Consider the following 26,891-nt stretch of genomic DNA (forward strand, 5'->3'; position numbering starts at 1 on the left):
TAATTTTTTTTTCCTGCTTAGAAAAGCAAAATACGTTTGTTATGAACAAAACAGAACAGAACAAAACAAAACAAAACAAAACAAAACAAAACAAAAACGCTGTAGCAAAGAAAGCGAAAGGCTCCACTAATCCTCCCTGCTCCTCCTCACCGCACGGATCCTATGAGATACCCCGAGCGTTGGAACCTTGACAGCTTGTGCAGGCATTCACCCTCCTGCCAGCAGGGGGCGGAACGTAAAACGCTTTGTGGCCGACGCCTTCTCTCTTCCACACGTCACTGGCGTGACTGCCTGCGCTACATACTGCGCCTGCGCAAGAGCTGTGGCCCTTTTCCCCCCCCTCTAGCGCCGCTGGGCCTGCAGGTCTCTGTCGACCCGCGGACGCTGGTGTCTGTTCCGCAGGATGGTGAGTTTATGCCTCGGTCTCGGGGCTCTAGATACACGGAGGTTCCCTTTTCTTGTCCGTACGCCAGCCTAGGGCCCGTGTCGCGCGTCGCAGGGGCCGGATGGCGTTAGATTGCTGGCTGTGACTAGGTCGAGGTGCAGCTCCCAGCGTGGCCTTAAATGGCTGCCGCCCGGTGCGCGAACTTGGGGGGAGGGGTTGGCGAAGAAGGGTAGCGAGAGCTTGGACTGCGGATTGGGGAGAAGGGTGAGTTTAGACGGCCTGAGTGGGGATACTGCCGTCTAGTGTGAGGGGGCGCTGGCAAGCGGCCTGGCGTGAGAGGTCGCAAGCAGTCGGCCTCAGCCTAGCTGGAGAACGCCGGAATGGAGGGGGGCTGTAGGTCCTCGGGTCCCGCTCGAGCTCCGAGTACCGAGTACTTCGTGGCTTTTCCGGGAGAATGTCGGAGCGGGCGAGTCTTTTAGGAAGCTTGTGCTGGTGGGCCAAGCAAGTGGCTTTGAAGCCAAAATTGTCAGTGGAGCTTGGAGGCGGAGGTGTTCCTGGGCCCCGGAAACTCCTTTAACGTGGAATACGTGCCTCCTGCCTCTTCCTCTGGAGGCCGTCGCCGGACGAGTTATTAATTATTGGGGTAGGGCCCCAAGGGTGGGATGAAATGTTGCTTTAGCTGATGGGGAACAGTGCTGTTTTAGTGGGGAATTATTGCTGAATGTGCTCTTACCCAGTTAAGCTTTGTGGCAGGTAATTTAGGCTTTTGAAAAACATACGTGGGAAGCGAGAGAGGTATGTAGTTGTTATTTGAGGCTAGATTTTCGAAATGGGACATAGCGTGTTCCGAACAGACTGACGTTTGGCGCCACTGACTGCTGTCTAGAGCAGTGCTTCGCAAAAGTTTGGCACAGTTGCTGGTGCTGGTCCTCGAAGAAAAAAGTACGGAAATTGAGAGCGTTTAAACCTTTTGAAAGCAATGTAACAATAATTTTATAGCTTTAAATGTAATAAATTGGGATCTGCATTTTGTATGTTTCTTTTATTCCATATTTCTCTAATGATTCGTTTTTATTGTGTTTTATAAAACTATCAGTCTGTGACATGGAATGTAGAGGAAAAAATTCTTGAACCCTAGTTGCTTGTGAAACATGGGATTCTGCAAGTGACAGTTTGTTTTTGCTCTTGAAGTTCGAGTGTTATTTTGTTACATGGTTAATTCATGTCAAAAGTATCATAGGCTAAGACATTATCAAAGTTTTAATAACATCCTTTTTTCTTTAAGGGGTTTGTTAAAGTTGTTAAGAATAAGGCCTACTTTAAGAGATACCAAGTGAAATTTAGAAGACGACGAGGTACTGTCACCTTTTTGTGTTTACAATATTAATCTGCTTTGCAGATGCAGTGGAATATCTTTTCTAAAATTACTTTTTTCTTTCTCAGAGGGTAAAACTGATTACTATGCTCGGAAACGCTTGGTGATACAGGATAAAAATAAATACAACACACCCAAATACAGGATGATAGTTCGTGTAACAAACAGAGATATCATTTGTCAGGTAAGTTATATTCTAGACATTCCCCTTTTTTTTTTTTTACTGCTAGAGAAATTGTGCTTGGGAAGCAAAGCACATGGTGTGTGTGTTAGAAGGGCTGTCTAGCACCTCCAAAAGCATTCAGTGAATAATTTCTTTTCCTTTTAGTAAGTCTAGAATTGGAGCCTGGGAAATTGGTACTTTAAAAAATGCTCTTGGTTGGGCATGGTGGCTCATGCCTGTAATCGCAGCACTTTGGAAAGATTGCTTGAGCCCAGGAGTTTCAGACCAGCCTGGGCAATATAGTGAGAGTTTGTCTTCACAAAAAATGTAAGAAAATTAGCTGGGCATGGTGGGGCGCGCCTGTAGTCCCAGCCACTCAGTGGAAGGATTGTTTGAGCCCCGAGGTTGAGGCTGCAGTGAAGTGAGATCACACCTCTGCCCTCCAACCTAGGCGAGAGAGTAAGAGACTGATTTGTTTTATGTGTGTGGGATGGGGAGATTAGAAGCAAGTAAGAAGTTCTTGCCCATCCCAATTCCAGTAGAAGAGTAGGGTTTGTCCTTATTTTTCCTATATGGCCTTGTATGCCACTTAACCACTGAAGAGGTAGTTGCGAGTTAAACAGGGATTTAAGCTTGTTCTGCTTATTCTTTGAAATAGGTTTTAATAAAATATACAAAGGTGGCTCCCGCATGAAAGACCTTTAGGAAGTGTCAGTTTGCTGTTGTACCAGGAGCACTCTCACTGGACTCTGAAAGCTAGAATCCTGGGCTTTTACAACTAGGAGAAATTCTGAGAGTTAAGATTTATTGATATTTTGTAGCAGGTAGGCACACCTGTGTTCTGGGCCAATAATTTGTTGATTGTGAAGGCATTGTCTTCCTCCGTACCCAAGTTCAGATAACTAAACATTAGGTTCCTGAGACTTTGCCGAATTTAGTTATGTTTAGTTCAAAAGATGATTGAAATATTTGGATATTCCTCTTTGACTTTTTAAGTACCTCTAATTTACTAGTAACCCAGCTAAGAGTCTTAAGCATTTTAAGTGATGCACATTTATGTCCATCAATGTTTTTTTAATTCCTTTGAAAAGAAATCATTAAGATGTAATGAGAGTGTGAAAGCAACAGATTACTAACCTAGTTTTTCTCTTACTGTAGATTGCTTATGCCCGTATAGAGGGGGATATGATAGTCTGCGCAGCATATGCACACGAACTGCCAAAATACGGTGTGAAGGTTGGCCTGACAAACTATGCTGCAGCATATTGTACTGGCCTGCTGCTGGCCCGCAGGGTATGTACAAGATGACTTTAATTGATGTAGTTTGCGGCTCATTGCTTGGAGAGTTTTCTGTAAGATGTCTGTAAATGGATAAGATAGCTTCAGTTGTGCTTCAGGAGAGTGCCTGCTTCCAGTTTTCTGCCCTGTTTATGGATCTATCTAGGTCAGCTCTTTCCAGTAAACTTTTCTGCAATGACACAAATCTGTAATTTGCTGTCCAGTGGTTTTGCCACTAGCAACCTGTGGCTGTTGAGTTCCAGCAGTATATAAACTTGTATTTGAAAATCTACTTGGCTGGGCACGGTGGCTCAAGCCTGTAATCCCAGCACTTTGGGAGGCCGAGATGGGCGGATCACGAGGTCAGGAGATCGAGGCCATCCTGGCTAACACGGTGAAACCCCATCTCTACTAAAAAAAAAAATAGAAAAAACTAGCCCGGCATGGTGGTGGGCGCCTGTAGTCCCAGGTACTCGGGAGGCTGAGGCAGGAGAATGGCGTAAACCCAGGAGGCGGAGCTTGCAGTGAGCTGAGATCCGGCCACTGCAGCCTGGGCAACAGAGCGAGACTCTGTCTCAAAAAAAAAAAAAGAAAATCTACTTGTAGCTAGTGACTATTTGCTACTTAGGTATACATTCTGGATGTTGGCAAACATTAAAAATGCAGACTTTTGGGAACTCCACTCTAGACCGTCTGGAATCTGTATTTTGATAGTATGTACCAAGTGATTTATATGCACATTAAAACTGGAGAATCTTGGCTGGGCGCAGTGGCTCAAGCCTATAATCCCAGCACTTTGGGAGGCCGAGAACGGTGGGTCACTTGAGGTTAGGAGTTTGACTAGCCTGGCCAGCATGGTGAAGCCCTGTCTCTACTAAAAAAAATAGAAAAAAAAAAAAGAAAGCCGGGCATGATGGTGTGTGTGCTGGTAGTCCCAACTACTTGGGAGGCTGAGGCAGGAGAATCACTTGAACCCAGAAGGCAGAGGTTGCAGTGAGCTGAGATCACGCCATTGCACTCCAGCCTGGGCAACAAGAGCAAAACTCCGTTTCAAAAAAAAAAAAAAAAAAAGAGAGAATCTTAGTGTTTTGGAGAGTGGTCATTGATAGGAAGATTTATTTTTGTTCTAAACATTTTTCCATCTGGTTGGCAGTGTTTGCTGTATATGCTCTATTTTGCTAGCAAATGAAGATGGGATTTTGCCTTGTTTTTATTATCTCAGTTTTTGACCTGGTTTTGCAATGGAATTGTTAAGCATGTGCATCAAGGTTGATGACACAACTCACATCATTGGTTATAAACAACATTTGAATGGAGAGGACATTGTCATGAGGACAATTTGGTTTAAAGGCACTACTTGTGGAACCATACCTAGGCGACTGTGTACCAGCAGAGGAGTGGCTCAGGTTAACATAATGTAGTTGGAGAATAGAGCCACAAATGATGCTCCTTTTGTCCAGGATTCTACCCTTAAAATTTTACTCCAGATTAAGTTAAACTACATGTTATGGCATCAAAATATGTAGTTGATGAATTATTCTAAGCAAATATACTGGATGTGGAGATAACCTCCCTGAGTAAGTGTAAGAATCAAATTTATGCATTTTCATTGATTGCTGCATAAGTCAAGTGTGGACATGTAGCAAAGATGCAGAAGTCATAAAACAAAATTGTTTCAGGTGAAATCGAATGTTTTAAGATTCTTTTTATAGCATTTAAAAATTCATGACCAAGTGGATCTGGTGAAAGGGGTGGGTGTGGAAGGAAATTTTCTTTTCCAGATGTCAGTGGTCCTTACGGTTATGACATAAGCTATTTTAATTTTAGAACAGCTTGAATAATTCAAACCAGCATTTACGTTGGTTTCTTTAATAGCTTCTCAATAGGTTTGGCATGGACAAGATCTATGAAGGCCAAGTGGAGGTAACTGGCGATGAATACAATGTGGAAAGCATTGATGGTCAGCCAGGTGCCTTTACCTGCTATTTGGATGCAGGCCTTGCCAGAACTACCACTGGCAATAAAGTTTTTGGCGCCCTGAAGGGAGCTGTGGATGGAGGCTTGTCTATCCCTCACAGGTAAGAATACTATTTAAGATCTTGGTGCCTGGATTCTGGTACTTCCCTGTTTTTAACTAGTTGGGTTGTGGGGATAACTGAATTAAAGTAGCTATCATTGAATGCCTCCTGTATGCCTAGGTACCATGCAGGAGAAACCTGGTAGGGCAGGAGGGAATTATAGCCCATTTTATAAATTAAGAGTCAGAGGCTCAGAGTTATTTGTCCAGGTTTTTCGGGCCAGTTAAAGAGATGGGATTGAAACCACTACCTTTTGCATATGACTTAATTTTTATTAGCAATGAGCAACTCCATCCTCTTTCTCCATGTACTTTCTTTTTTCAATCAGAATAAAAATGATTTGCTGAATTATGCAAAAAGGTGGATCCTAGAATTTGATAAGGAGTTTGAGGAAAAGGCTTATGAGAGATTTCTAAACCTGCAACTTAGGAATAAGATTGTAGGCCATTTTGGGAAGTTAAGTAGGTTAATTTGTAGTTCTGTTGGTTTAATGGTATTTTTTATTGTTGAGTCTATGCATCTTGATTTATTAACTTCTTAGGAATATTTTAGTATTTGGTGATTTAACCAAGAAATAGTAATTTTTGGTAAGCCTAAAATATAGCCCAACTGAAATTTTGCTTTTATGATGTGGAGGTGGGTGGGGGGAGTTAGTTGCAAGTACACCAAGAGCATTCTCACTTGACAATTTCATTAACTGTGATCTTGGACAAATCACTTATTCACATATACCCACTGAAAATTAAAGGATTTAGAGTATAAGTTTTGAAACTCCTTCCTGTGCTAATGTGCTGGATACCTAGTTTTGCATGGTAGAAAGCCTTGGTAATGGCTTTTAAAGGTGTTTGTAGCATGAATTTCATTTCTGTCCTGGAATTCAGAGATGAGCTGCTGAATGATGATATCCCACTAACTGAGCAGTCAGTAGTTGGTCCTTTGGTTGCATATGATGCGATAATTGTTTCAAGACGGGACTGATGGCAGCTACTGAAGTAAATTCTTACTAGTAAACTAAGTTAAGTGAGTCTATACTAAAATATGAATAACTTTATTTTAGTACCAAACGATTCCCCGGTTATGATTCTGAAAGCAAGGAATTTAATGCAGAAGTACACCGGAAGCACATCATGGGCCAGAATGTTGCAGATTACATGCGCTACTTAATGGAAGAAGATGAAGATGCTTACAAGAAACAGTTCTCTCAATACATAAAGAACAGTGTAACTCCAGACATGGTAAAACATTTACCTAAAAATATCTATATTGGTTAATTTATAGAAATAGGTTTATTACTTGTTTTGGGGGCAGGTAACATTGTTATATAGGTAGTTTCAAGGTAGTACTGAGCTAGACATGTCAACATTCTTTTAGTAATCTTTTAGATCCTCAGGTGTGGGAGACTTCAAGTATCTGAAGATTTGGCTACCTTTTATGCTTTGGCTGTTATGTATTTGTAGATGTCATTCCTGTAATCATAGTTGTAATCTGCTTTGTTTGATAGGAGGTGCTAGATAATAAACTTCACTTATTTGGTACCATCTGAGAGGGAAGCTCTTCGTAGCATATGTGTGCTATATTCTGGGCTTTCCAATTATCTCAGACATGTACACAGGAAAAGAGATTTGATCACTGGGTTTGCATGATGTAGAAATGAGGGGAGTCATGTATGCAAGAACCAGTCCCAAAGTGCTGGGCTTACAGATGAGAGCCATTGTGCCTGACCCAAGTCCTTTTTTGTTAGTGTGTAGTAGCTTCTATTTTGGATAAAAACAGAGTTGTAGTTGGGAAATGATCACTTTCTGTTATTTCTATGCTTTGGACACAGTGTAAAGGCTGAATAAATACATAGCTTGAGTTCTGAGTTAGGAAAAGAAGAGTAGTTTTTTATCAGTAATGTAGGTGCACGTTAATTTTTACTGCGTTATATTTCTTTGTTACTTACGACTTCATCCTGGTAAAGAAAAGAGGTCATTTACTTTTAGATTATGATTCTATTAGTCCTGCAAAATTTACTTCCTAACCTATATCTTGATGTAGTCATGTCATACTTGCTCAGAACTTTCAGACTCACAGTTTGTGCTTTCAGATGTTGACTTCCTAATGCTTTCCTGTATACATGCCTTCCTTCAGCTAGACTACTTTTTGGCTAATGTATTTTTCTAGCTGGCTCATTAATTTTATCTACAGTGGCCTCTATCCTTCAGTGTGCCTGCTGAAATCCTATGCAGACATCCGATGTGTCTCCAACAGGAAGTGGTCTTTACCTGATTCATGGCATTATCTACATGTCTACTTGTCTGATGTCTTGGAAGGAACTGGGTTGCTTAGATTTGTTGAATGACTATATATGAAGTCATCAAATGGATTTGTTATTTGTTAGTGAACAGCTATAGTAGAGTGCTAAAAGAGGTAGGGAAATTAACTTTCAAAATGGGTATAGGTAGTTGAGGTTTCAAATGCAGTGAGCATTTTTGCATTATTTTCCTTTACTAATAATCTTTATGCAAATACATGTAGTAATCACATCTCCACATTGAATGAATAATTTTAGAGACCTGGATTACTGTGACATAGTCTGTAGTGGGCTATAATTATTAGGTATTCAGAGAGTTGCAGCTTTTTTTTTTTTTCCCCAGTGAGTTTTAGAACAAAATTGCCCTGGCAGGGCATGGTAGCTGACTCCTGTAATCCCTGGACTTGGGAGGCCGAGGCAGGCAGATCACTTGAGGTCAGGAGTTCGAGACCAGCCTTGCCAATATGGTGAAACCCTGTCTCTGCTAAAAATACAAAAAGTAGCTGGGCATGGTGGCTCACTCCTGTAATCCCAGTGACTCAGGAGGCTGAGGCAGAAGAATTGCTGGAATCCTGGAGGTGGAGGTTGCACTGAGCTGGGATTGCACTACTGCACTCCAGCCTGGGCCACAGAGCGAGACTTTGTGTCAAAAAACAAACCAAAAAATTGCCCAATAACATACCTAATCGGTTGGCTTTTCAGGAAAATTTCTGACGTCTTTCTGGTCCTAGAGGCCTTGTATTACCACCAGATACTAGGGATTGGTAGTAGTGAAAGACAGAAGAGGTCCTTGGTACATAATGCTGGGAATTACTTTAAAAGGCCTGTGAAATAAAGATGGAAAACAAAAGCCTAGGGATTGTGGGATGACAGATGAATTTGCTTGTTGGCCTGTATCCAGTCCTTGGTCTCAGTTAAGCTATGTCAGTGTTGTGACTCTTGGTCACATACATTAATCATCTTAACTGATACTTTTGGCACTTGTTCCTGAATGAAAGAATCTAGGCCAGACAGCATTTTAAAATGAGAAGCACAATATTTTTGCCGACAAAAATTTGATTTAGAGTGACTCAAGAAGTGTGGCTGAATTTCTCAGAAGTACCTGCAGATTTTTCTTTTTCTTTTCTTATTTTATTTATTTATTTTTTTGAGGCAGGATCTTGTTCTGTTCTGTTGCCCAGGTTGGGGTGCAATGGCACAATTATAGCTCATTGCAACTTCAAACTTCTGGGCTCAAGCAATCCTCCCACCTCAGGCTCCCGAGGTAGCTGGGATTATAGGTGTGCATCACCATGCCCTGCTATTTTTTTTTTTTTTTTTTTTTTTTTAGTTTTTGGTAGAAGATGAGGTCTGATTCTGTCACCTAGGCTAGGGGTCCAGTGAGCTGTGATTGTGCCACTGCAGCCTTGACTTCCTGGACTCAAGTGTAGTTCCGCAGCTGGGACTACAGGTGCATGCCACCATTAATAATTGCCACTTGGCTAATTAGTTTTTTTGTGGAGACAGGTCTCACTGTGTTGCCTTAGCTGGTCTCAAACTCCTGGGCTCAAGTGATCCTCCCACTTCAGACTCCCAAAGTGCTTGAGATTACAGGCATGAACCACCACACCTGACCTGATTTTTTTTTTCTTAAGATGGAGTTGTATGAATAGCGATAATTCACATTGCATAAGGCAAAAATTGGGAATTTATTAGAAGTTAGTGTTTACCAACATTGATTTAGTTTAGTTCCTTTTGAGAATCTGACTTAGAAGGACAAAATAAGTTATGGTTGCATTAATATAGTAGGGCATATGAAATGAAACCAAGTACTGTTTGCTTTCCTTTGTTTCAGATGGAGGAGATGTATAAGAAAGCTCATGCTGCTATACGAGAGAATCCAGTCTATGAAAAGAAGCCCAAGAAAGAAGTTAAAAAGAAGAGGTACGTCATTTTTTTTTTTTTTTTTTTTTTTTTTGTCTTTTCAAGAAAACAGGTTGGGAGTGGTTCCCACGTGGGGCAGACTTGGTGTAATTGTGCAAACTCGATCACTAGCTCTGCATGATGTGGCAGAAGCGAAGGGAACCAGGTTTGCAAAAGTAACTGTGGTGATAGAAATGTGTTAGCCTCAGACACTACTGAGGTGGCTTTCTATCCTAGTACAGTCTAAGTACTGGTTACTGCATTTTTTATTGGCCGACAAAAAAGTTGCTTTTTGTTGCTCTTTCATGTTTTGATCTTTAAATGGAATAGAAAGTAATACTTGATGAACACGTAAGCATAAAGTGATGTGATGGCCTATAAATACAATGTGTAGTAATCAGTGTATTTAACATTCACCTCAAATACTTAACACTTTGTGGCAAGAACATTTGAAATTTATTCTCTTAATTGTGAAGCGTACAACACTCTATATTATCATGCTGTGCAATAGAACTAAAAAAAAAAACATATTCCTCCAGTTGGAGGTTTTATACTTGACTATCTGCCCATTCTTTGCACCCACCAACCTCTGTAACCACCATTCTTCTCTCTACTTCTGTGAGTTACATTGTTTTAGATTCTATATGAATATGAAGTATTTGTCTTTTTGTGCCTGGCTTACTTCACTGAGCACAATATTCTCCACTTCCATTCATGTTGCAAATGACAATTTCCATCTTTTTTAAAGACTGAGTAATATTCCATTATGTATATGTATACCACATTTCCTTTATCCATTTATCTGTTGTTAATATATAGTGCTGCAATGAACATGGGAGTGCCACTCTCTTGGACAAACTGATTTCAAAACATTTGGGCAAATACCTAGAAGTGGGATTGCTGGATCTAACATGTCTTCTATTTGACTTTTGACCCTGTGGTAGTAGGACATTATAGAACTTGGGGTTTGGGAAAGTTAGCTTAAGATCATACATAAGTAAATGTATTTGAACTTGGATTATTTAGCCTCCTTGTGATTGCAAAGTCTTGAATATTCTCTTAAAATAAACTATTAAAATTAAAATTTTAAATTATTCTCTATTCTCTTCAGTTATGCTTTAAAAAATATATATTCGTATCTTTTGTAGGTGGAACCGTCCCAAAATGTCCCTTGCTCAGAAGAAGGATCGGGTAGCTCAAAAGAAGGCAAGCTTCCTCAGAGCTCAGGAGCGGGCTGCTGAGAGCTAAACCAAACAATTTTCTATGGTGATTTTTCAGATAAAGATAATAAACTTACAGACAGAAACTACTTCTGTGTTAAGCTCTTATTCTTACAAACCTTATAGGAAATACCCTGAAATATTTTATAAAAGCAAAGGAGTTGACAGGTTTTTTCCTCCAAGAAAACAAGCGTAACTGTTTAAGAAAAAGTTGTTATTTCTTGGGCTTCTGTTTTACCTGACAGGAGTCATTATCCCTTATGTTGTATGATGAACAGCTCTTCCTAAAAATCTGGCAAGCAACAGACCAGCCATCACTGGGAAATATTTCTTCCATCCATTTATTATAACCAGATGATAAATGGGAAAAGTACCTTAAAGTAAACAAAACTGGTGCTAATCCATGGCGTTGAAGGAAAGTTTTGAGAGAAAGCTGTCCAGTGAAGGTCACATAGATTTTTAACACATCCACTTTAAGTAGGTGAAACCTTTGAGCAGAAAATACTGGATCTTTTCTCCAAAAGGTGTTTTAATTTTATGGAGATGTTGAAAGGTACATGCCAAATCTGAGTATATGTGTGAAAATATGAAAGGAGCAAATATTAAACCTTGAATATCAAGTTTACGTGGGGAAAAAAACATTAGATGAATACATTTACATGCCTCTTCAAGAAATAGCCCTTTGGCCCACAGAATGTATACTGTTTGAAAATGGAAAGTTAAAAGTCTGCTATAATTTATTTTAGTCTTGCACTTACAGTCCCACTTGCACAAAGATCAAAGTCAGGATATGTGGATCTTGATTGGGCCTTAAGATGTCAGTTTTGAAGGGCTCAAGTCAGCTGTGTAATATTAAGATGGGCCCTTTGACTCTTTAGGAAAGTTCATCCATTTTCAGTCAATAAAATTGGTGTATTGTCAAGTATAAGATTTCTTGAAGTAAGCCACTTGAAACATTGTGAAGCTACACATAACAGCTGATGGCTGAATGAGGTTAAAAATGGGTGTATAAGTCTTTAATAGAATAAACCATGCTATTAACCCAACATCTGTTTATAAAGGAGCAAGTTTAACCTGCTTTGCAGTCTTAATTTCTGTTAATGTGCAAACTTTACCATGCTAAGACATTAGTAAATTTATAAATTTTCTTGTTGAACAGCAGCTTCAATGCAAACACAATGTTTCCAGCATTGGTATTTTGGCTAAGGTAAATCTACAGATGACTCACTATTGATGTTTATGGAATGAGGCTTTTCACAGCATTGGTTTTTAAAGTCAGTCAAAATAGTTAAATAATGAACATCAGAGATGTAACAGGGCTTCTAAAAGGGCAGGAATGACATCTTGGGGACCTGTTGATCTTACACCTGCCATTACTTCAGTAATCACATCCTGGTGGCTTCTCAGGCCTGGGGGAAGGAGTTGTGTGTAACTGGCAGGAATCTGAAGCCATTTTTTTAATGCTCAGAATTGTTCTTTAAAAGTGGCAAGTTTCTTAAAATTGTAACTATGTCCAAATGAACTAAGAGTCATTAGTGTAGGAAATTTTCTTCCACAATAATGTTTTTAGGTTATTTAGTATCAAAGAATGTTCCATTTCCATTTGATTTGCTGTGACTTTGAGAGCAATACAAGAATAAAGCTGCTTTTCTAATTCTTCACGAATTTCACTTGGAGCACCACGCAGTAGGTAGTCTTTGAGTAACTGACAGGCTTTTGCCAAGTTTGGTTGTATCACTTCTGAAGTACACTTCATTGTACTCTGATCACAGCTAGTTCTACAATCTGTGCCATAGACACAGTCCAAATCAGACTCACAGTGACGATCCTTAATAAGTTCTTTCAGGTTTGTCTCTGGCACAATTTTTCTCATATCCACCATTTTCAAATCATACTTATCATTATATCCTAGGTTTCTGGCACTAGTATCGCACATGAGGAAATTTCCATAGGGGCCATGGAAAACATCTTCCACAAATTCTAGAAGTCCTATGGCTATTTTTGCCTTTCTTGGCCATGATGGTGTGAACAGCTGATCCATGCTTCTTCTGAACCCAGAAGGAATAAAAAGTTCAATGACCCAAGGAAGGCTTATTCCATAAAGAGAGGTATATTCAACACTTTCCATCACATACAGGTCACCACAGAATCCCATTAATTTGGGGGTATGTTCTTTATCTTGAAGTATCACCATGAGAAGAAATTCATTCAGTTGAAGAAGTGCCCATGCTGATTTTGCTTCTCCCAAGGAAACCTGGCCATCTTTGTCTCCATCAGCCACCGTCAAGATGAGATTAACCAGTTCAGAGAGGTTTCCTTGGTCACCCAATTTTGCCTGTCAAGAATTTGGCTAATTATACAGAAGGAATGAAAAATATCTCCCATGCTATAACATACTAAGTTCCTTTATGGGCACTATTAACCATGCTAGAAATAATTGTACTGAATTCCCATAAAAGAACAATGTATTATATCTCCAAATATTTATGATGCTTCCTAAGTGAACTAGAACCATGCTTTATGTAACTGCAGTAAAACCCACTGAATACTTGTCTGTTTCTTAGAAAATGGCACTCTAACTCCCCTGTCCCCTTCAGGCCCTTTAGATAGTTAACCAACAAAGTAATTATTCCTCATTCATACATTAAAAAACCACCCCCTCATATGTGGACTTGAAAAAATTGTACTGTAATGTATTTACATCAAAGTTATAATAAGGGTCAACTAAAAATTATTTTCTCTTTTGTTTAGGGATGGGGATCTCACTATGTTGTGCAGGCTGGTCTCAAACTCCTGGGCTCAGGTGATCCTCCTACCTCAGCCTCCCAAAGTGCTGGGATTACAGGCATGAGCCACCATGCCTGGCCTAATTATTTTATCCTATTTTGTCTTTATCACATTAATAATTATTTTGTTCAAGTAGTAGTAGTATAATAATGAAGGTTAAAAAGTATTTCCCTGTTTCTCTGGGATAAAATAGTCTGAAATGCATGTAAAATGGCCAAATAAAAAATTTGAGTGAAAATAAAAGAGCAATGAAAATAAATTTTTTTCCCAAAACTTTCTTTTTTTTTTTTTTTTTTTTTTTTGAGACGGAGTCTCGCTCTGTCGCCCAGGCTGGAGTGCTGTGGCCGGATCTCAGCTCACTGCAAGCTCTGCCTCCCGGGTTTACGCCATTCTCCTGCCTCAGCCTCCGAGTAGCTGGGATTACAGGCGCCCGCCACCTCGCCCGGCTAGTTTTTTGTATTTTTTAGTAGAGACGGGGGTTTCACCGGGTTAGCCAGGATGGTCTCGATCTCCTGACCTTGTGATCCACCCGTCTCGGCCTCCCAAAGTGCTGGGATTACAGGCTTGAGCCACCGCGCCCGGCCCCAAAACTTTCTTATATTTCTATTTAATCTTTGTATTAGTAGTTCTCTAAAGTAAAAAAAATAATTTGCAGAGTACTATTTTTTTTTTTTTTTTGCATGGGAGGAACTGCTATGCTTTTTTTCCCATTAGTTTTAGTGATATAACTACAAATTTATGGGATACTGATGGGCGCAATTGCTCAAGCCTGTAATTCCAGCACTTTGGGAAGCCAAGGTGGGCAGATAGCTTGAGCTCAGGAGTTCTAGACCAGCCTGGGCAACATGGTGAAACCCTGTCTCTGCTTAAAAAAAAAAAAAAAAAAAAAAAAACTGCTGGGTGTGGTGACTCACGCCTGTAATCCCAGCACTTTGGGAGGCTGAGGCGGGTGGATCACCACGAGGTCAGAATTCGAGACCAGCCTCGCCAAAATCCCATCTCTACTAAAAATGGGAGTGAAATCCCATCTCTACTAAAAATACAAAAATTAGCCGAGTGTGGTGGCAGGTGCCTGTAATCCCAGCTGCTTGGGAGGCTGAAGCAGGAGAATTGCTTGAATCTGGGAGGCAAGGTTGCAATGAGCCGAGACCATGCCATTGCACTCCAGCCTGGGCAACAGAGCGAGACTCCATCTAAAAAGAAAACAACCTTAGCCAGGTGTGGTGGTGCGCCTGTGATCCCAGCTACTTGGGGGGCTGAGACTGGAGGATGGCTTAAACCCCGGAGGCTGAGGCTGCAATGAGCCGAGATCATGCCACTTGCACACTCCAGCTTGGGCACGAGAGCAAGACCTTGCCAAAAAAAACAAAACAAAAACCAAACCAAAACAAACAAAAAACTGTCTTTTAAAAAAAGGCAGAAAACCAAACCAAACCAAAACAAAACCCAGGCCTCCTGGTGCTATCCCAAGCTGGGTTCTTCCACTGACTGTACAGAATGAGGAGGTAAACTCCCATGTGCACCTCAGCCTAGGCCCTGTGCCTTATCTGTATTGTGCATGGGAACACACAGAAAAAAAATTCATGGGATACAGAGTGATATTTCAATACACGCATACAATGTGTAATGATCAAATCAAGGTAATTAGCATATTTATGTCTCAAATATTTATCATTGTGTTGTGAACATTCACAATCCTTTTAGTTTTTTGAAAATATACAAAAATTATTAATCTCTCTACCCTATAGTGCTATAGAACACTAGAACTTATTCTGCCTATCTAGCTGTAATTTTGAATCTGTTAACCAACCTCTCCTCCTCTCTGTACCCTTCCCAGCCTCTAATAACCACAATTCTGAGTATACTAATTTTATTTCACCTTTTTTGAATTAATTTTCATGTCAAACTGTACAGCACTCCGATTAATGAACTCCCTCCTCATATCTGGACAGTTTTAGCTATCATAAATAATGTTAAAGTAAACATTCTCCAATACAGATTTCTTTTCTCTTTTTTTTTTTGAAACAGGGTCTCACTTTGTCGCCCAGGCTGGAGTGCAGTGGTGAGATCTTGGCTCACTGCAACCTTGACCTCCCAGGCTCAAGCAATCCTCGCACCTCAGCCTCTCAAAGTAGTTAGGATTACAGGCACATGCCACCACTCCTGCCTTATATATATATATACATATATATAGCTGAGGTCTTACTATGTTGCCCTCCTGCCTTGGCCTCCCAAAGTGTTGGGATAACAGGCGTGAGCCACCATGCCCGGCCTCTTACAATTATTTCCTCAGGATGGAGTGCCTGATAGAGGTCAAAGAATATCAATACTTTATGGCTTAGGATGAGGTCCTGCCAATTCCTCTGAAGAGTCCCACTTCACACTAGCAACGTGTGAATGGATATACTTACCTTAAAGAGACTATAGACCATTTCTTTAAATTTCTGTACAGTAGTTCCTCTAGTTGGCTTATCAAATAGCACTATTTCTTTTCTTGGTTCCAATTCAGTTCCAAAATCAAGATGAAGCGCTTGTTCCATTTGACATTTCACAACACCTGGTAGATTATCCCAAATCCCTAAATACATCTATGTAAAAAAGAGTGGCAAGTTACGTATTATACTGAGTAGAAAACTCTAAGAAATATACCACTATATTTTTAGGGTCCTCCTCCTCTAAACAAAACAAAACAAGCATCAAACATTGAGGTTGAAGTGTGACTTTATTTTTGAACTGCAAACTTGAAATCATACTCAAGATTTTTTCCTTAAACTAATTTTTTTAAATTATAAGAGTAATACATGCCTAAATATATTTTTCAAAAAGTCCAATGAGAAGGATGTAAGGCAAAAGCAAAGTTCCCAAACATTCTACTTCCATAATCCCACTTCCCCAAAATTAACTACTATTTAAGTATCTAGTTATTTATCAAACTAATATTATATGGTGTTAACTATGTCCTATGGTCTACTAATTTATTTTAGAGACAGGGTCTCGCTTTGTCACCCAGGCTGGAGTTCAGTGGCATAATCATAGCTCATTGCAGCTCAAACTCCTGAGCTCAAGGAATCTTCCTGCCTCAGTCTCCCAAGTAGCTAGGACTATGGGCATGTCCCACCAAACCTGGCTAATTAAAAAATTTTTTTTTTTTTAGAGATGGGGTCTTGCTGTATTGCCCAGACTGGTCCTGAACTGCTAGCCTCAAGTGACTCACCCGCCTCAGCCTCCCCAGTTGCTGGGATTATAGGCATGAGCCACCACACCCGGCTTTTACTGATTTGCTATTATTTTAATCCTCGTACCAACCTTAGGTGGTAGGTACTATCATTATACTTATTTCACTGATGGGGAAACTGAAGCAGAGACAGGTGAAGTAACATGCTGAAAAGAGCTGAGGTCTTTACCACTAGGATAGGTTGCCCCTCTTCTACATAAAAAAAAAAAAAGATCATATTATTAATATTAATCCAAACAAAACATTATTTCACTGCCTTGCTCCAAACCCTCTAATAAATTCCCATTTCAATTAAAGTCCAAAGTCCTTTGCATGACCGGTTGGGCTCCATTTGAGCTGGCCTCGCCTATGTCTCCAACCTGATCTTGTACCATGTACTCCAAGTTTCTCAAAGTCCCAGCTACACTGGTCTTTCTGTGATAGGCTAAAGCTATCATGCTTGTTTTGGCTTCCTGACCTGCTTCACTTGCTGGCTCTGCCTGGAATGTGCTCTCCCAGATCTTCACGTGGCTGGCTCCTTTACATCATTCAAGTCTCAGATCACACATTGCATTTAGAAAGCCTTCCCTGACCCCCTGTCTAGAATAGATCCTCTTCCACCTCCGGGTCACCTCTAATCCTGTTTCATTATCCTCATAGCCTTTTGTACTGTCTAAAATTATCATATTTATTTATTTATCAGTTTATTACTATCTGTCTCATCTCACATTAGAACACGAGGTTAGAGGCTTTATCTGTCTCCCTCAGTGCCTCAAACAGTGCCTGGCATGCAGGAGACACTCAAATGTTGGACTTTGTTTTAGAAATTGTCTTTAACATGATTAATATTGTCAACTTAAAAATTATTTTAAATTTCTATAGGAATAATGCATATTTATGCAGGAAAATTTAGTAATCATAAGTTGAACATTAAAATGCAATTTTCCAGTGCTCTGGATGTTTCGTTGTATTTTATTCTACCCCAATTAGATATTCTATTGTTTTATTCTTATTTCTCTGATGAAAAGTAAGGTAGAATTTTTTTTCATTATGTTCATCAGCTGTTTGCAGTTCTTTTGTGATTTAGTTCATCCTGTCCTTTGCCCATGCCTATGAATTCTTTATTAAGGTATAAGTTCAGATATTATTTCAGAAAGGTCTTCTCTGATCACATCCTCTAAGGCACTTCTCACCATCCCCGACACTACATTCTCTATTTGCCTTCTGTATCTCCCACAGAACACACCATATTCTATAATTATTTTGTTTATTTATTTATTTATCAGCTGTGCCTCCTGTCCCTCTGGGATCATGTAAGGTCTATAAGGGAGCAATCTTGTCTTTTTTTTGAGATAGGGTCTTACTCTGTCACCCAGGCTGGAGTGCAGTGACATGAACGTGGCTCACTGCAGCCTTGACCTCCTGGGCTCAAGTGATCACCCCACCTCAGCCTCCCGAGTAGCTGGGATCATAGGTGTGTGCCACCACACCCAGCTAATACATATATTTTTTGAGACAAGAGTCTCGCTCTGTTGTCCAGGCTGGAGTGCAGTGGTGTGAGATTTTGGCTCACTGGAACCTCCACCTTCCAGGTTCAAGCGATTCTTGTGCCTCAGCCTCTGGAGTAGTTGGGATTACAGGCATGCGCCACCACACCCAGCTAATTTTTTGTGTTTTTAGTAGAGATGGGGTTTTGCTACGTTGCTCAGGTTGGTCTCGAACTCCTGGCCTCAAGTGACCTACCACCTCAGCCTCCCAAAGTGCTGGGATTACAGGTGTGTGCCACTGTGCCTGGCCACCCAGCTAATTTTTGTATTTTTTGTAGAGACAGGGTTTTGCTATGTTGCTCAGGTAGGCCTCAAACTCCTGGACTAAAGCAATCCACCCACCTTGGCCTCCCGAAGTGCTGGGATTACAGGCATGTGCCACTGGGCCCAGCTGTCTGTATTTTTTTTTATTTTTTGAGACAGGGTCTCACTCTGTCACCCAGGCTAGAGCACAGTGGTGGGACCATAGCTCACTGCAGCCTCAACCTCCTGGGCTCAAGCAATCTTCCCACCTCAGCCTCCTGAGTAGCTAGAACTACGGGTGTGTGCCACCACACCTGGCTTTTTAAAAAATTTTTTTGATTTTGGAGAGACAGGGTCTCACTACATTGCCCAGGTTGGTCTCAAACTCCTGGGTTCAAGTGGTCCTCCCATCTCAGCCTCCCAAAGTGTTGGGATTACATGTGTGAGCCACTGCACCAGGTTGCCTTAATCACCATTGTATTCCTGGTAACTAAAACAGCATCTGTCTAAGATCAAAGTGCTGACAGAAAAACAAAAACAAAACAAAACAGTGTCTGGAATATACTGGGAATAGATTAACACATATCTGTTGACTGGCCAGGTGCAGTGGCTCACACCTATAATCCCAGCACTTTGGGAAGCCAAGATGGGTGGATTGCTTGAGCTCAGGAGTTCGAGACCAGCCTGGGCAACATGGCAGGACTCTTTCTACAAAAATACAAAAAATTAGCCAAGTGTGGTTGCGTGAGCCTGTAGTCCCAGCTACATGGGAGGCTGAGGTGGGAGGCTCACTTGAGCCTGGGAAGTGGAGTTTGCAGTAAGCAGAGATCTCACCACTGTATTCCAGCCTGGACAACAGATTCTGTCTCAAAAAATTAAAATAAAATAAATGTCTGTTGAATCAATTAATCAAAGCATACAAAATTGAAATACATATAATATCTCAAAGCTTTGGTTCAAGAATTCTTTTAATAATGCCTTTAATTTCTGGTAAAATTAGAGTACACTATAATTCTGGAATGTTTACTCATAATGTCCCTACCTGATTGTTGGGCTTGGTGGATAAGCATTTTCCAAAGTAAAGAGTTTCTGTAACACAAAGGCTGTTACATGCAGGCCCATCAATAACTCCAGTCTTGTACTTGTCACACTAAAAACCAGGAAAGAAAAAGTAGTTAATAGAAAAATATTCATAAGAAAAAGCATAAAGAGATATCTTTATTCTTTATGAGAAAGTTCTATGACAAAAAGAACTGAGGCTTTGGACTTCGACAGACCTGGATTTGATCTAAGCTGTTACTTACACCTATATGATTATGAGAAAGCTTTTTGCTGTTGGGGTGTGTGTAGAACTTTGAAACTATTTTACCCACTTGATGTGGTCTAAGGCGGTATGTTACCTACTCCTTCCAAGAATAGAGGCACTCTATTTTTAAAAATGGTTCCAGTTTTAGGCCAGGCGCGGTGGCTCACGCTTGTAATCCCAGCACTTTGGGAGGCTGAGGCTGGTGGATCATTTGAGGTCAGGAGTTCAAGACCGGCCTGGCTAACATGGTGAAACCCTGTCTCTACTAAAATACAAAAATTAGCCAGGCGGTAATGGCGGGCACCTGTAATCCCAGCTACTTGGGAGGCTGAGGCAGAAGAATCACTTGAGCCTGGGAGGCAGAGGTTGTGGTGAGCCGAGATCATGCCACTGCACTCCAGTCTGGGTGAGAGAGTGAGACCCTGTCTCCAAAAAAAAAAAAAAAAAAAAAAAAGTTCTGGTTTTAAAATAAATAAAGTTTAGAATAACAAAATAAAGTTACCCCTGTCATGTTGTCATCCTTGAGATCACCCAAAAACAAGAAAGGGGAAAAAAAAAACCATCCACTCTGAAAAAATAAGGTACCAATGAAACCCTAGGTACGATAAATGAGGATGACCTGCCAAATTCAGTAAAGACTACACCAGAGCCTAGAAGTATGCTGAGATTAAATACCTGCTGTGGGCCCCACTCGCAGACAAAGTTGGCAGAGCACCAAGGAGGTGGTCCATCTGCAGAGCACAACCACTACCCTGGTTGCAACAAAGGTTTAAGGGGCACAAGCTGTGGGAACTTCCCAGAACTCTATTTGGCACCATGAAATAGTAAGATAAGGCAGGCCTGAATGATAAAATCCTCAGAAATGTTCTCTTTGCTGGAGGCAGTCTGTTGATGAACTATGGCTGGGAGACAGGGCCACAAGCAGCTTCACTACCAGCTCAGTTTACTGCCCAGTTGCTTCCTGCACATGGCTGGCTCATTTCACTCAGTAATGAGTAATAATCAAAACCAAACAAGCAAAAGATCTACATAGCAAATCTACAAGAATTAGGAAGAATGGAATAGGAAAAGCAAATGTCAGATAAAAAAAATTTTCTAGGCAGGGCACAGTGGCTTACACGCCTGTAATCTCAGCACTTTGGGAGGCCGAGGTGGGTGGATCACCTGAGGTTGGGAGTTCAAGACGAGCTTGACCAACATGGAGAAACCCTGCCTCTACTAAAAATACAAAATTAGCTGGGCATGGTGGCGCATGCCATGCCTGTAATCCCAGGTATTCAGGAGGCTGAGGTGGGAGAGTCGCTTGAACCCGGGAGGCAGAGGTTGCAGTGAGCCGAGATCACATCACTGCACTCCAGCCTGGGCAAGAAAAGTGTATCTCCATCTCAAAAAAAAAAAAAAAAAAAATTCTAGAAGAATGTTGCTATGAAACAGACCAAACATATTGTTATGAATTTAAAGGACTTACTGAACCAGTTTAAAATAAGACTTCAAAGCAGAAGAAATGATGAGGCAATAGGAGGAAGTTTAAAATAAGCTAACAGAACTCAGACAGGAAGGAAAATAAAACATCCTAGAAATAAAAGCCACATTAAAAATGAGGGGAAAGACAGACAGGGATAAAACACAGTAAGATTTAGGAGGACTAGGCCAGGCGTTGTTGCTCATCCCTGTAATAACAGCACTTTGGAGGCTGGGACAGGCAGATTGCTTGAGCTCAGGAGTTTGAGAGCAGCCTGGGCAACATAGCAAGACCCCATCTCTACAAATAATACAAAAGAATTAGCTGGGTGTGGGGGCACACACATGTAGTACTAGCTACTTGGGAGGCTGAAGTAGGAGGATTACTTGAGCCTGGGAGGCAGAGGTTGCAGAGAGCCAAGATTGCACCATTGCACTCCAGCCTGGGTGACAGAGGGGGATCCTGTCTTTAAAAAAACAAAAACAACAACAAAAAACTCTGGAGGACAAGGTTGAGGAATGCAAGCAAAATGAAATGGAAATTTAAAAATAAATAAAATGAATTTACGATATATTTATAGATATAAAAGACAAAGTATATCCACCATATCCATATGAAGGAGAATGGGAACAAGTGGAAAAGAAAAAATACTCAAAGTAGAATTCAAGGAAACTTCACAGAAATTAAAACACTTTAATCTACAGATTGAAAGGACATACAATGAATGTCCCAAGAAAAACTGACATGAATGACCCCTGTGACATATCCCACTGAGGTTCACTGAACTTCAAAAATAAGTTATCCTTTGAGCATCCAGGTAAAAAGATCAAGGCACCTTAAAGGGGAAACAAATCAGATTGGCCCCAGATTTCTCCATAGCCATATTTAACAGTAGACAACAGTGGTGCAATGGCAGCGGAGGCTTTGGGAAAGGAAGTGAGACTCGCCTGTGTCCTAATAGTCTCATCTGTGAAGGGGATGTTAATAGGTCTTAATTTACAGCATCATTATGAGGATTAAATAGTCTAAGTATAGATCACCTGTGACTTTCATAAGTGCTCAGTCATAGCCTATTATTATTTTATATAGCTGAACTTTCTTTTAGTAGGCACCAAATATTTTTGAACACGTAAGGTTCAGAAAACATAATTTCCATGAGCATCTCCTGAAGAAATGATTGGAGAAGGAATTTCAGCTAACAAAGAGATGAATGGAGAAACGGAACATGAAAGCCAGTTGAAATGGATTGGAATGAAAACAGCTCAGGTAATTGAATTAATAAAAACTGATTTTTTTTTTTTTGAGACAGAGTCTGTTGCCCAGACTGGAGTGCAATGGTGCGATCATGGCTCACCACAGCTTCGACCTCCCAGGCTCAAGTGATCCTCTTGCCTCAGTCTCCCGAGTAGCTGGGACTACAAGAATGTGCCACTATGCCTGGTTAATTTTTAAATTTTTTGTAGAGATGGCGCTTCACTTTGTTGCCCAGGCTGGTTTCAAATTCCTGGGCTCATGTAAGCTTCCCACCTCAGCCTCCCAAACTGCTAGATTTACAGGCGTAAGCCACTGTGTCTGCCAATAAAAACTGTTTATATAAGGCCGGGCGCGGTGGCTCAAGCCTGTAATCCCAGCACTTTGGGAGGCTGAGACGGGCGGATCACGAGGTCAGGAGATCGAGACCATCCTGGCTAACACGGTGAAACCCCGTCTCTACTAAAAAATACAAAAAAAAAACTAGCCGGGCGTGGTGGCAGGCGCCTGTAGTCCCAGCTACTCGGGAGGCTGAGGCAGGGGAATGGTGTGAACCCGGGAGGCAGAGCTTGCAGTGAGCTGAGATCCGGCCACTGCACTCCAGCCTGGGTGACAGAGCAAGACTCCGTCTCAAAAAAAAAAAAAAAAAAAAAAAAAAAACTGTTTATATAGTACCTGATAGTTAGTAGGTGTTTCTTAAGTGTCAGGCATTGTTCCTAGCACTATACATTTATTACCATGACAACCACCCTGGGAGGTGGAACCTATTATCCATTAAAAGATAAGAAAACAGAAACAGAAATATCTGTTAAGTAACTTGTTCACAACTACAAAATAATAAAGCCAGGATTCCAACCCAGTCAGTTTGGCTCCAGAGCCCACTCTCTTAATGACTACTGTATATTGCTCAGAATGGCACAGGCTCCTCAGGCCTGCCTCCTGTACCCTCCTACCAACACTCCTTACAGTTTGCTTTGAGGATAACGGAGATAAAGAGCCCTGCCCATGTGCAGAGTTAAGTGTCAACACCAAGGCACTGTTGCCCTTCAGCTATTAGTAGTGGAGAAGTTCCTGGACAAGCCCTTGGCTATGACCTGGTTTCTCTTGCAGATCTGTCTGCAGCTAAGAAAATTAAGTTTCATCTTTGGGAGAGGAGCAAAGCAATCTAGTTCTTTTTTTTTTTTTAATTTTTTTTGAGATGGAGTCTCACTCTGTCGCCCAGGCTGGAGTGCAGTGGCACGATCTCAGCTCACTGCAAGCTCCGCCTCCCGGGTTCACACCATTCCCCTGCCTCAATCTCCCAAGTAGCTGGGACTAGAGGCACCCGCCACCACGTCTGGCTAATTTTTTGTATTTTTTGTACAAACAGGGTTTCACCATGTTAGCCAGGATGGTCTCAATCTCCTGATCTCGTGATCCGCCTGCCTCGGCCTCCCAAAGTGAGCAATCTAGTTCTTAAACTCAAGTTTGGGAGGTCACTTGGGAGAGGCCCAATGTCTTTCTTCCATCTGGTCAACCTTTGGGGATATTTTAGGAAATGCAGGACCATCTGTTAGGCATATGTGCTTGGTAGCAGATGGCCAGCAATTTCATTGGTATGTTTCTTCCTTGAGGCAAAGATGATGGGAATTCTGAGGCCTCATTAGGAGAAGCTTGAGTGAAAGCTCCTGTAGGTATGGTTTAGGGTTTCCAAGGAAGTTATATCATATAGACCACATTCTCTGACCACAAATAAATAAAAAATAAGTGGAACAATAAAAGTCAAGTTGAAGTCCCATAGCTCAAACATGGCCCATTGCGAAAGAAAAGAGACAAAAAGAAATGACTGAAAAACTCTACAATTTTTTTTAAAAAGTAAAAAGTAGGCCGGGCGTGGTGGCTCACGCCTGTAATCCCAGCACTTTGGGAGGCCGAGACGGGTGGATCACAAGGTCAGGAGATCGAGACCATCCTGGCTAACACGGTGAAACCCCATCTCTACTAAAAAATACAAAAAACTAGCCGGGCGAGGTGGCGGGCGCCTGTAGTCCCAGCTACTCCGGAGGCTGAGGCAGGAGAATGGCGTGAACCCGGGAGGCGGAGCTTGCAGTGAGCCAAGATCCGGCCACTGCACTCCAGCCTGTGCGACAGAGCGAGACTCCGTCTCAAAAAAAAAAAAAAGTTAAAAGTAAAACAAAAAACAAACATACGTTTGGAAACTAAAAAGCACATTCCTAAATAATTTGTGGGTTAAAGTAGAAATTACCATGGAAATGCAAAAATATTTAGAAGTGAACAATATAGGTATACATATCAAAACTTGTGGGAGGCAGTCAAAGCAGTTCTTAGAGTGAAAATTATAGCAATTTCCAAATTTAAACGCAATGATGAAAAAACCAAGATACTGAATATAAATAATCGCTCAACTAAAGAGACTTAAAAAAACAACCAACCAAAAAAAAAACCAAAAAACAAACCCAACAGACCGGCTCAGTGGCTTACAACTATAATCCCAGCACTATGGGAGATGAAGGCAGGAGGACTGCTTGAGGCCAGAAGTTCAAGACCAGCCTAGGGAACACAGTGAGACCTCATCTCTAAAATTTTTTTTTTTTTTTAATTAGCCAGGCATGGTGGTGTGTGCCTATAGTCCCAGCTACTCAGGAGGCTGAGGAAGGAGGATCCCTTGAACCCATGAGGTTGAGGCTGCCATGATCATGCCACTGTATTCCAGCCTGGGCAACAAAGTGAGACTCTGTCTCAAAGAAAAAAAAAAAAAAGAAAGCCCAACAATAATGAAAATAAACTCCCAAAAGAAGTAGGAGAAAAGAAATAATAAATGAAGAAATAAATGGAAAAAAAATCAGGCCAGGTGTGGTGGCTCATGCCTATAATCCCAGCACTTTGGGAGGCTGAGGAGGGTGAATCACTGAGTTCGGGAGATCGAGACCAGACTGGGCAACATGGCAAAACCTTGTCTCTACAAAACATACAAAAATTAGCCAGGTGTGGGTGCACACCTGTAGTCCTAGCTACTCGGGAGCCTGAGGTGGGAGGATGGCTTGAGCCCTGGAGGTCAAGGCTGCAGTGAAATGTGACTGTGCCACTGCACTCCAGCCTGAGTAACAGAGTGAGACCCTGTCTCTAAATAAATAAATAAATAAACAAATAAATATAAAAAGGTAGTTCTTTGAAAACTTTAACAAAAAAGATACACCTTTAGCAAGACTGATTATGAGAAAAAGAGGAGAAACAAATAAATATTATTAGAGAAGAAAAGAGTAGTGACGGCAAAAAAATAGAAACAATTTATGGTAATACATTTGAAATAAACAATTTTTCTAGAAAAATATACATAATAGAAAGTCATGCAGGAACAAATAGAAAAGCTGAATTAGATTAATACATATAAAAAATTGAATCAATAACCAAAAATGTTTCCCTCCAAAGAAAGCAGGCCAATAACTCTATGAAAGATTAGTTTATTTATTTATTATTTATTATTATCATTATAATTTTTTGAGATGGAGTTTTGCTTTTGTTGCCCAGGCTAGAGTGCAATGGCGTGATCTCGGCTCATTGCAAACTCCATCTCCTGGGATCAAGCGATTCTCCTGCATTCGCCTCCCAAGTAGCTGGGATACAGGTGTCCACCACCACGCTCAGCTAATTTTTATTTTTAGTAGAGACGGGGTTTCTTCATGTTGGTCAGGCCGGGCTCAAACTTTCAACCTCAGGTGATCCACCCGCCTCGGCCTCCCAAAGTGTTGGGATTACAGGCGTGAGCCACTGCACCCAGCCTTGAGAGATTAGTTTTAAGGAAGGAAAAAAAAAAAAGAAAAGAACAGACCAGACAAGACAAGACGCAGGCCCAGGGTACAGTCTTAGAAGGACTGCAGCATGCCATCCGGATGCAGTACTGGGAGATTTGCCATCCAGATGCAGTTTATGAGAGTGCAAAATGGGTAAGAACATTAATGCCCCTCAACAGGAGAATGGTTAAATAAATTGTGGTATATTCATAGCACGAAATACTATGCAGTCATTAAAAATGAGAGAATTAGGCCCAGACATATCAACATAATGTGAAATGGAAACAATTTCAGAATGACGTGAGCAGTTTAGTACCATTTATTAAATGGTACTACATGCAAACATAAACATAGTATTTATGTACCCCTGCCACATGTAGTGAAAGAAAAACATCATGGCAAAAACTCATACCATATTCAAGATGGTGCTTCCTGTGAAGTGGGAGGAAGGAGAGTATCAGGCAGGATAAGAGAGCTTCAACTATACTTGTAATGTTTTACTTATTTTTAAAAATGCAGCAAATATGGCAAAAGGTTAAGATTTGTTAAGAAGGTGGCAGATACACGGCGTTTGCCATATTGCTTTTTTTTTTTTT

The 26,891-nt window shown here is 41.0% G+C and overlaps 2 protein-coding genes, 2 non-coding genes and 1 pseudogene across 4 annotated transcripts in view; 4 read left to right on the forward strand and 1 right to left on the reverse strand.

Annotated features, from left to right (window-relative positions):
- The first annotated feature begins 307 nt into the window (after positions 1-307).
- RPL5 (ribosomal protein L5) lies at positions 308-10,783 on the forward strand. Its single transcript, XM_050806944.1, has 8 exons — positions 308-406; positions 1,671-1,740; positions 1,829-1,944; positions 3,082-3,216; positions 5,077-5,279; positions 6,337-6,514; positions 9,407-9,495; positions 10,623-10,783. Exons 1-8 carry the CDS (start codon positions 404-406, stop codon positions 10,720-10,722), a joined length of 894 nt encoding a protein of 297 aa, XP_050662901.1. The 5' UTR covers positions 308-403; the 3' UTR covers positions 10,723-10,783.
- On the forward strand, positions 6,170-6,264 carry LOC126945054 (small nucleolar RNA SNORD21). The gene has a single exon (XR_007722282.1). It is a non-coding gene; the product is annotated as a small nucleolar RNA SNORD21 (small nucleolar RNA).
- LOC126945113 (small nucleolar RNA SNORA66) lies at positions 9,588-9,718 on the forward strand. Its single transcript, XR_007722296.1, has one exon. It is a non-coding gene; the product is annotated as a small nucleolar RNA SNORA66 (small nucleolar RNA).
- A 236-nt stretch (positions 10,784-11,019) lies between the features above and the next one.
- Positions 11,020-26,891, reverse strand: part of DIPK1A (divergent protein kinase domain 1A) — a 120,710-nt gene continuing 104,838 nt past the window's right edge. The window contains exons 3-5 of the mRNA XM_050806935.1: positions 19,528-19,635; positions 15,893-16,069; positions 11,020-13,029 (exon numbers count right to left, since the gene is read on the reverse strand). Of these exons, the coding sequence (XP_050662892.1) occupies positions 12,217-13,029; positions 15,893-16,069; positions 19,528-19,635 (1,098 nt within the window). The 3' untranslated portion in view covers positions 11,020-12,216. The remainder of the gene's footprint in view (positions 13,030-15,892; positions 16,070-19,527; positions 19,636-26,891) is intronic.
- On the forward strand, positions 14,931-15,053 carry LOC126945402 (uncharacterized; annotated as a pseudogene).

This window comes from Macaca thibetana, chromosome 1 (assembly GCF_024542745.1).
Source record: "Macaca thibetana thibetana isolate TM-01 chromosome 1, ASM2454274v1, whole genome shotgun sequence".
Taxonomy (NCBI): domain Eukaryota; kingdom Metazoa; phylum Chordata; class Mammalia; order Primates; family Cercopithecidae; genus Macaca; species Macaca thibetana.

Excerpts from the sequence above, each read along its gene's own strand:
- RPL5 (XM_050806944.1), top strand. Across the intron at positions 3,217-5,076 it reads GCCTGCTGCTGGCCCGCAGG|CTTCTCAATAGGTTTGGCAT; the intron begins GTATGTACAAGA and ends TTTCTTTAATAG. Across the intron at positions 9,496-10,622 it reads AAAGAAGTTAAAAAGAAGAG|GTGGAACCGTCCCAAAATGT; the intron begins GTACGTCATTTT and ends TATCTTTTGTAG.